The 10,697-nt window shown below is 49.8% G+C and overlaps 1 protein-coding gene across 1 annotated transcript; it reads left to right on the top strand.

Moving 5' to 3' along the window:
• Positions 1–543: 543 nt before the first annotated feature.
• On the top strand, positions 544–6,268 carry Nmral1 (NmrA like redox sensor 1). The gene is given in 8 exon segments (XM_020176066.2): positions 544–965; positions 1,921–2,159; positions 3,469–3,718; positions 4,549–4,611; positions 4,614–4,661; positions 4,664–4,737; positions 5,983–6,012; positions 6,014–6,268. Coding segments are annotated over 8 exon segments (894 nt in total). The 5' UTR covers positions 544–925; the 3' UTR covers positions 6,164–6,268.
• Positions 6,269–10,697: the final 4,429 nt, after the last annotated feature.

Genomic DNA, 10,697 nt, shown 5'->3' with positions numbered 1-10,697 from the left:
TTTCGAGATAGGGTCTCATAAACTATTTGCCTAGGGCTGGCTTTGAACAGCCATCTTTCTGATCTGTCTCCTAAGTAGCTAAGATTACAGGCATGAGTCAACTGTACCCGGACAAGAAACCTCACTTTTGGGTTAAAAAACAACATTGCAAAGCATGCATGCAGCGGCAACTTCAGAAGTGAGTTAGAGGAGTGGGATGGAGCCTGGCTAAAGCGGTAGAACGCCTGCCTAGCAAGCAGGAGACCCTGGGTTCAAACTCCAGTGCCACCAAAAAAGAAAAATGAGTCGGGCATACCGAGCATTCAGGGCTTCACAGGGCAAGAGACATCAACATAGATTTAACTATCACTAGGTGACAGCCAACAAAATGCACAGTTCATGCAAGACAACCTTTTTTTTAAATTTGTCCCCATCTTGCGAGCATCCGGTTGGGCTCCCACACTCCGCCGCGTTCGCACGCAGAAGAGGGCGCGCAGATGTGGTAGCGCCCGCCCGGCCGGGACAAACCATCTGTGCCGGAGGGCGGTGGGGCGGGACGCGGATCTGCGGCGTGCAGGGTCGAGGGCAGAGGTGGGACCGCAGGCGTCCGAGAGCCGGACACCGGGTTCTCGGGCCCAGTGCACAGTGGGGACGGCTCTGCCAGGGTGGACCCGAGCTGCGGAGGGGGCGGCGGCTCACGCAGGGCTGCACCCTCCCCTCTGCAGTGGATTCTGCTGCAGGCTTTAGGGTCCCCCATTTTCCCGAGCGTTTCCCACCGAGGCAGCAGCCACAGGGTGCAGTCTGCCAATACGACCCGGACCGAGGAGTGGGAGGGCCGAGGAGTTTGGAGGCGGCTTGGGGCGCATGGGGGGTCCGTGATCTCTCCAGACTGACACCCTTGCCCATCTAGTCTCTGCGTTCCCGCGACTCCAGGCCCAGGGCCCTAATGGCGGACAAGAAACCGGTAGTGGTTTTTGGAGCCACAGGTGAGCAAGGTGGGGCTGGGCCTGCAGAGCCGGAGGCCGCCCACCTTGGGTCTGCAGGGAGAGTCTCTAGATTGCTTTTTAATTAAAGAAAAAATTACTTGTAGGGGCTGACTGCCGTGGCTCATGTCTGTAATGCCAGCTACTAGGAAGGTGGAGATCAGGAGGATCGCGGCCAAACATGGCAAAAGTTTTCGAGACCCCAGCTCAACAAATAAACGGAGTGCGGTGGCTCGAGCCACTGGTCTCAGCTACGCGGGAGGCCGTAGGTGGATTGCTGTCCAGACCAACTTGGGCAAAAACCCTGTCTAAAAAAATAACCTAAAAGCAAAAAGGGCTTGAAGACGTGACTCAAGTGGCTGAGCACTTGCATTGCCGGTGCAAGTCCCTGAGTTCAGACCCCAGACAACCACCACCAACAACTTGTACAGAATGCCCAAATTAAGTTTTCCCAGGCCCCTCTTCCACCAGTTACCAACTTTCCTGGGTACCCAGGAAGATATGTGTAAATAGGTAGCATTTTTTCAAATGGCAGTATATTATTTTGCCACTCCTGTTTTTTCCTTTTGTGTGTGTGTAATATGTAATAAATGTATTTCTTTTTTTCTTTTGTTTTGGTGGAGGGGATCAAACTGACAGCTTGGTACATGCTAGGCTAGTCAACTGAGCCATGAGGAATGACTTTTTTTTCCCCTCAGTTCTGGGGATTGAACTCAGGGCCTATGTCTTGAGCCACTCCACCAGCTCTTTTTGGTGATGTTTTTTTCTGGAGATAGGGTCTCAAAATTATCTGCCAGGCTGGCTTCGAGAAACGTGATCCTCCTGATCTTTGCCACCTGAGTAGCAGGTGTGGCCACCAGTGCCCAGCTGTGAGCATTTCTTGCTGTGGTTCAAAAGGTAGAGGTGGGCTCTGCCTTCAGTAGGGCTCTGGCAGTTGTGACCCCGCAAGTCTTCACAGGTGCCCAAGGGGGTTCGGTGGCCCGCACACTTCTGGAAGATGAGATGTTCAGAGTTCGAGTGGTGACCCGGGACCCTGGGAAGAGGGCAGCGAAGGAGCTGAAGCTGTAAGGTGCAGAAGTAGTGCAGGGAGACCAGAACGATGAGGCCAGCATGGAACTGGCCCTGACCGGGGCTTATGCCACTTTCGTCATGACCAACTACTGGGAGAACCTCAGCCAGGAACAGGAGGTCAAGCAGGTGAAGGCAGGTGGGAGGGTAGGGGGTTTACAACAGTGTGTGGGCGATGTCGTGCTCAGGTCCCTGCTCATCCAGGGAAGCTGCTCTTCCTTGTTAGAAAGGGGGGGTGGGGCACTGCAGGCCTTTACTGTCTTCGTGCTGCTTCCAGAACCTTGATGGAGGACATACCGTCCAGCATATGAACTCTTGGGGGACAAAGCACATCTAGACTGTAGCACAGAATGTTAAATCTCTGTTTGAAGCAGATTTTTTTTTTTTTTTTTTGGTGGTACTGGGGTTTTAACTCAGGGCTTCACGCTTACAAAGCAGGTGCTCTGTGGCTTGAGCCACACCTCCAGTTCATTTTGCTCTGGTTATTTTGGATATGGTGTCTCTCAAACTATTTGGGCTGGTCTCAAACCATGATCCTCCTGATCTCAGCCTCCCAAGTAGCTAGCATCACAGGCAGGAGCCACCACTTCCAGCTTCTTTTCTGACTCTCTTTTTGGTGGCACTGGGGTTTGAACTCAAGGCTTCATGCTTGCTAGGCAAGTGCTCCACCACTTGAGCCACTCTGCTAGCCTTTTCTGACTCTTACACTGTCACCTGTCATTGGATTTAGGGCTCAATTGGTTAATCGAGGATGATCTCAACCTCAAGAATGTTAATGACATCTGAAAAGACCCTTTCTCCAGATAAAGTCACATTCCCAGGTTTCCAGGGCTGAAGACCTGCCTGGCAGATCTTTCTGGAGGCTGCCCTTTTTTCCCCTACACAAACTTGACAGCAGGGGCCGTTGTTATTGGTGGGTAACCAGTTGGGTTGGATTGATTAAATCATTCATTCAGGATCACACGCCAGTGGATTCATTGCACAGCCCACATTGGAACCTAAGCAGCCTGTTGCTTTACCACCAAGCATTCTCATGGTGGACCTTGGGGCTCTCCAAGGAAGTTGGCTGAACTTTGTGGACAGGATGTTATCAGGGCACTGGAGTGGGACACGGATGTCAGTTGGTCCTCCATGCAGCCCTCCCCAGGCTGCAGACACGCTCACTTCCTCTTAGTGCACATGGTGGGCAATAGTGGAGAACAACTCAAATGATCTGAAGGGTGACTCTAGAGCTTGGGTGGTAGAAGGCTTACAGTTCTGGGTTCATGGGTGCAGTGCCATATGTGAGCATTGTTAGAGAAGAAGAGGCTTCCTTGGGAGTCAGTGGGCTGACTCTTAGCCTTGCAGATGTAGCAACTATGGGATTAGAGCATCAGTGGGCATTGTGATCAGGGACACACATCCTTCCTCTTAGCCTGTGGTCTCTCCTGTCCACCAGGGCAAGCTTCTGGCAGATCTGGCCAAGCGCCTGGGCCTCCACTATGTGTTCTACAGTGGCCTGGAGAACATAAGGAAGCTGACTGATGGGAGGCTGTCAGCAGGCCACTTTGATGGCAAGGGGGAAGTAGAGGAATATTTCCAAGACATCAGTGTTCCCATGACCAGTGTGAGGCTGCCCTGCTATTTTGAGAACCTCCTCTCGTACTTCCTGCCCCAGAGATTCCCAGATGGAAAGAGCTACTTGCTGGGTGAGTGTCCTTCCCCACACATGGTGAGGCAGGGTTCTCGTCACGTGAAGCCACAGGTGTAGCAGAAAGTAGGCTTGTCACCAGATTGTTCTGGGTGGAGGCCCTGGCTCTCTCACATTAGGCCCAAGACTGGGCAAGTCCTATACCCTTGCTGGGCCTTGGTTTCCCATGCTGTGGAATGTCTGCAGGGGCAATGAGAGAAATCTTCCATAGTGGTGGTGATGTGAGGCTTTGCCTTTTGGACACCTTTAAGGAGAGGAGCACAGTCACTCCCCTTCAAAGACAGGAAGCAGAGAATCGGTGATGGGGTTCAGCTGTAGATTTCAGAGTAGGAACGCTCACTCTTATCAAGACCTGCTGGTCAGTCTGCACACAGGGCCTGGTTGCACTGGCCTGGCTTAGAAGGAACCTCAGCCAACGTGCATCCAGGCAGTTGCTTGGTTTATTAGCATAGGATGCACTGGAGGACAGTCAGAGGAACAGTGCCTGCTGGCCACTCCTTGCCCACACATGAGGGCATAAGTGCCTTGTAAAGGACAGGGGAGTCCTGCCTGCCCGGTAAGTGGAATCTGGAACCAGCTACTGCTGCTTCCACAGCCCTTTACCGTTTGCAGAACTAATGTCAGGAATATCCTATTTCCATCTGTGAGAGACTCCTAGGTGATCTGAACAGGCCCCTTTCTCTGGGTGGGGAAGATACCATACGTGGACACTGACCCGGCTGATACGTGCAGGTGTCTAAGGATTGCCTTCTGGGAAAGCCAGTCTCATCCCCACCTCCACTGAGGGGCGCTGTCTCTGCCAGCCAGCATGTCTTTCTGTCCCTGCAGACTTGCCTATAGGTGGTACACCTATGGATGGTATGGCCGTGAGCGACTTGGGTCCCGTGGTGCTTAGCTGCTGAAGATGCCAGACGAGTGTGTTGGGCAGAACATTGGACTCAGCACTGCAGGCACACAGCAGAGGAGTATGCTGCCCTGCTTACCAGGCACACTGGCAAGGCTGTGTGCCATGCCAAGGTGGGCGTCTCCCTCCCCGGTCATAAGGTCTCGGTTCCAGCCAGGCAGGACCTTCTAACTCCCAGAGGGGTTGGTTGGTTGTTTTTTTGCAGTACTGGGGCTTGAACTAAGGGCCCACACCTTGAGCCACTCCACCAGCCTTTTTTTCTGAGGGGTTTTTTCAAGACATGGTCTCACAAACTACTTGCCCCAGCTGGCTTCAAACTGTCATCCTTCTAATCTGTGCCCCGAGTAGCTAGGATTACAGGCGTGAGCCACTGGCGCCTGGCTCCAAAGGGGTCTTTAAGGGTTGTAGGAATGGAGTATCTACCTAGGACTGCCTTCATCGTCTGAACAAGGCAAATCTAAATTTATCGTCATGGTTTACCCTTGTACCATGCTGTTCCTAAGCGCTAAGGATGGCCATTTCTAAGTGAAATTTCTGGCTAGAAGTTTTGACAGAAAACAGAAACATTTCTGGAAGAATGGAAAGTAGGACCCAAGGCAAGGAGGGCTGAAGATGCAGGGACCCTTGGGCTCCATTGAAGGGACAGCAAGGGAGGAATCCTGGCTAGAAAGATAGGCCTGACCCTGTCCTTCCCCATTAACCTGGATGGTTGGGCAGGAGGCCCCCGCCTATCGCCTACTCTCCCAGCTGACACTCAGGACTTCCTGTCCAGACCCCTGGGTGCCTTGTTCCTAACATTTGTTGTTCTTATTATGAAAGTAAGACCTACTCATTAAAGAAAATCTGGGAAACAATGAGTTAAGAGATGGAAGTCACTCTTGGAGGCTCCATCTAGACCCAAACAGAGCCATAGAGGGAAGAGGGTCAGGTTCCTGGATTCAGATACTGGTTCCAGTCTTTGAGCCCACCAAGATGGGGGCCTAAGCCAGAGTTTTGGAGGATTTGAAGAGTTAAGGAGTTAAGATTTGGTTCAGAAGGGGAAGGGAACAGCATTGGTTTCTGAGCAAGACCGTGATATTGCAGATGTTTGCTTTGGAAGGGACTGAAAGCTTCTCATAAAGAACAATCTCTAAATTAACTAGAGTCAGGTAGCTCAGGAAGAACCATGTTACCAAATTTTCATCTTTCTAGAAGAAAGTTTTCCACCTGACCTCTTAGTGAGAACCCGTCAGTACCCAGAGAAGCCAACAGCATCTCTGGGGGATGCAAGTGGGGGGACCCGAGCCCACCCAGCTTTCCCCCATACCCTGCCTAGGGTGCTGGAGACTAGATGTGGTGGGCTCTCTGCTTCCTTCCAGACAACTCCTGAGGACTATGAAAAGCTTGGTTTTCCCCGGGGCCCGTGTTCTGGCCAACATGTTCTGTTTCTATGCTCTGAAACCTGACCGCAACATCGAGCTGACACTGCGACTCAACCCCATGGCGAGGACGCTGGACCAGTGGCTGGAGCAGCACAAAGGGGACTTTGCCCAGCTGTGACCTGCCCAACTTAAAGCCCCAAGCTAGGCGACAGGAGGCTCAGAGGCACACTTATCCTTCCTTGTGTACAACTTTTTTTCTTTTCAAATAAAGCCATTGTTCTCACAGGTGTCTTCCAAAAGAAAAGGGCTCTATTTCTGGGATGTGGGTTGGGGTGGCAGCTGCTGGGCACCAACAGCATGAAAATTCTAGCAGGAGACATGAAATGGCTGGGTAGCAGCAGGCTGAAGGGATTATTTGGTAACTGTGAAGACGAATATGTTTTACTTGTATAGTGGAGTGTTCCTACCCTCAACCTGGAGGGATACCTCAATAAGCACCTGCTGTTCCCACTGTACTTCATCCACAGATGGGGAACACGACACAGGACAGAGACCTCACACCCTGCACACACCCCCTTCATCACAGCCACTGAAGCAACCTGTGTATTCATTCTGAATTAGGAACTGGGGTGTGGGGAGAGAGAGAACCAAACCCTTCTTCCTTCTCCTTACTTCTCCATGTACAGCTTGGGATATAGGAAAACTTCAGAACAGATTGAAAAAAAGGAACAAATACAAGACATGGCAGAGGACCACAGGATACTGTGGAGGCAAGACAATGCTGCCTACAGCAAAGGATATTGTGATGGACCAACTTTTCAACTCTGCTTGAAAACTCTCCTTTAGAGAACACAAGTTACCCACCGAGACTCCATGGCAGGTCTGTGAATTTTAACCTGTGTATAGGTTTGTATAATCACTATCACACTGTCTTTATAACATGCCACCTGGCCTCTGACCCCTCAGACACGAAAGGGGTAAAAGGAGTGGCAGTTCTGCTAAATTCATTCCATCCATTGATCTACTAACTGAGGGACTCACTTCCTAGACAACTTGCCAGGGGGCCCGAAATACGGTGCCAACAAAAAAGTTCTACCCTTTGCCTTGAGTTTACTTAGTAAGAATAACAGCATCACCCCGGTGCCAGTGGCTCACACCTGTAATCCTAGCTACTCGGGAGGCAGAGATCAGGCTGGTTTAAAGCCAGCCCGGACAAATAGTTCATGAGACTATAAAAACCCATCACAAAAAAGGGCTGGTGGAATGGCTCAAGGTATAGGCACTGAGTAGGAGTCCCCCCAAAAAAATTGACATCAGTGCTGCAAAGAATGGAAGAATTCTTGGGATAAGTAGCAAGTAGGGTGGGAGACAAGGTACTACTTGGGTAGAGCACAGATGCATGAGACCCTGAGCTCTGTCCCCAAAACCGAAAAAAAAAGTTCAGAAGGGGACATGGATGAGCCTCAGAAGGTGGCCCTTAACGCTGAGGTCTATGGGGAGGGGCAGGAGCCTTCCAGGCAGGGTAGAAGGGAAAGATGTTGACAAGCATGGGCTTCTGAGCCCATCTAGGTCAGGAAGACTCTATGTGATACTCATCTCACAGTTCCATTGTTATGACATCCTAGACCTGGCCCAGGATCATCACCACTCAAACCTGGGAAGAGGCCCTCGAAGAGCAGACACTGGGCCCCAGCAGGCTCTTCACCCACAAGAGCAGGCCCAGGGACCCTGTTGTGTTTGCTCATTTTTGCCCACCTGGCAGGTGTTGTGAGGACACAGTGCAAAGCAGCGTCTAACATGCTGAAAATTACTTTCTTCCTGCCAGCCACACAAGGCTGAGCTCTGCTAGTCTTCAGTTTAGTTTGCATCCCTCCTAAAGGGTGACACCTACAGACCACCCCCCATCTCAGACCATGGTGGGAACAGTCTAAGTCCCAAATGCAGTGAGACTACCAGACAGAGTTCTCTTGTGCTATTCAATGGGCCACAAATTAACCACACTGCAACACCAAAAAACATGCCTTGCATTTCAAACCATTTGACCTAAAATAGACATTCATGTCCACCTGCTTCCTTTTCCTGTCTCCTGGCCATAACTAAATGTGACAAGGGACAGGCCTTTCCTGGGTGGTGACATCAAAGTGCCCTGTGCTGGCCATTGGTAACCTTGGACTCAGTGTTACTGCACTGACCACACAAAATGACAGCAAGAAAGCCTCTGTGGTGGCACCAGGCAGGGTGTGGGAAACAAGGCAAGCACCATGAGAAAGGGACAGCCAGCCCCACAAGGTGCTGTTAATTAAGGAGATCCTAGCACAAGTCTGGAGGGCCATACCTACCTGGTCTGAAATTTGGTTAACTGCCAACATTTACTAGTAAATTGTGGTAAAATAAAATATGCAGGATAAAATGTATCATTCCACCCTTTTGTAAAAAAAAGTGCACAGCTCAGTACATGAAGTGTACATTGTTGTAACCGTCACTACCATTTCCAGAACTGATCTTGTAAAAGTGAAACTGCACCCACTAGACAACTCTTTGTTCTCTCTCCCCTACTCCCTGGTGATTACCATTCTACTTTATTATATTTATTTTTAAATTTTTTGCAGCACTGGGGATTGAACCCATGGTCAATCTACCACTTAGCTATATCCCCAGCCCCATCTACTTTCCATTTCTATGAATTTGTCTCAGACGTGACATTCAGCATTTTAAATGAGCCATACTAGCACAAAGTAGAAACAACCTGAATGTCCATCACTGGATGAATGGGTTAAAAAACAGGTATCCATACAATGGATATTCAGCCATAAAAATGAATGACAAAAAAATTCTGATACAGGCTGCATTGTGGGTGCACCTGGAAAACAAAATGAGTGAAAGAAGTCATATGAAAAGTCACGTGTATGACTGCATTTGTATGGAATATCTACTAGATGAGCAGCTGCCAGAGTCTGGTGGGCTGGTGGGGGTGGGGGTGGGGGTGAGGCGGGAATGAGGAGTGGATGCTCACAGAAGGGTTCTTTGTAGAGTTCTAAAATTGATTGTGATGTTTGCCCAACTGTGAACTAAAAGCCTTTGGATTATATAGTTAAATGGGTGAACTGTACAGTACGTGAATATTATAACAATGCTGTTACCAAGGAGATGAGGTAACTAAAAGCCCATGTAAAAACCCAGTGCCTGGCTGCTGGAAAGTCTGATTTGCCAGCAATGGGTCTGGACTCCCCAGAAGCCCCTTGGCTGGAGGAAGAACGGCTGTGTCCCCACGGGGCAGCCAGTTTGCACCATTCTTCACTATGGACACAGAGGATGTAGGCCATGTCCTCAGCCATGAACTGTGCATAAGTAAATGCACATTTTTTATGTAAAATTCCTGACTAGCCCACTTATGACCCTTTAAAACCAAGAAGTCTAGCTTTGTATCTAGAAGATACAAAGCACAGATTTAATCGTGTTTATTAACAAGCAAGAGTGCTTAAACATGCCTCTGCAAGCCATTAGAGCTGCTGTGATCTGCCTTCGGTGCTGGCTCCGATACTGCAGGTCAGTGAAGGCTAGGGCAGTTCCAGCACAAGGGCAGCTGGAGGGCTTGTGGGACTGGATTCTTTTTTTTCTTTTGTGGTACTGGAGTATGAACTCAGGACTTCACACTTGCTAGGAAGGCGCTCTACCACTTGAGTCACTCTGCCAGCCATTTTTTGTGTTGATTATTTTCAGGATAAGGTCTCAAGAACAATTTGCCTAGGCTGATTTCAAACCACAACCTCCTGATCTTTGCCTCCTATGTAGCTAGGATTGCAGGGATGAGCAATGGCACTAGGCTTTTTTTTTAAAGACAGGGTTTCAAAATGTAGCCCAAGCTGGCCTCAAACTATGATCCTCTGCCTCAGCCTGGGATTACAAGTATACACCACCATGCTAGATGGCGAGGATTTTTGTCTCTTGAGGGGTTTTGATGACGGGGAAAGATGGAAAGGCCAGTGTACCAGAACCCAGAGGGCTGACTGGGAAAAGGGTGGCTCAAGTTGGAGATAGAAATGGCAGAGGCCTGAGGGGGCTAGAGCTCATGATGGCAGGCTCCCAAGAGTCTACACTTTGTTCACTCCATGACTACACAGATCCTGGCCCATCCTTCTAACACTTCAGCAAGCACTGAAATCTACCTTCTCCTATTTACAATCCCCAGAAGCTCAGGGGCCTAATGACACTTTTGTTGTATTTTAAACACATTATTTCATACCCCAGCCCCCACTCAGAGGTTGCAAAGAAGTCTAGAAACAAATGCCTTAGGAGTTACATGTGGAGGTAAACGAAACCCAAGCCTGAAAGCAGCACTTAATTCTGCAGATGCTGCATGGCCAACTTCCATGACCTGAGAGAAGGTGGCCTCCACATAGCAGTTATGGTATCTCTCTAACCAGAAAACCCACCTTCCTCTTACAAAATCTTCCTAGACTTCTGCTTTCCAAGGACAGGACAGGAATGACACTTGGTTGGCTTCTCCAGGAAGAGACCTATTCTTTCCCAAGAGACTGTCCAGCTCCACTGTTTCAGTCCCACTGTTTAGTGGCCATTCCCAGAGCAGGGTGCTCACTGTCAAGACAGCATGCTGATGAGAGCAAATGCTCTGAACCTCTGACTTTCTTTGGGAGCCTGTGCTAAGAGATTGTTGCAGGAATATCTACCTCAGATATGGGACACTGAGGCAG

This window comes from Castor canadensis, chromosome 17 (assembly GCF_047511655.1).
Source record: "Castor canadensis chromosome 17, mCasCan1.hap1v2, whole genome shotgun sequence".
Taxonomy (NCBI): domain Eukaryota; kingdom Metazoa; phylum Chordata; class Mammalia; order Rodentia; family Castoridae; genus Castor; species Castor canadensis.
This window is presented reverse-complemented; position numbering and strand designations above follow the sequence as displayed.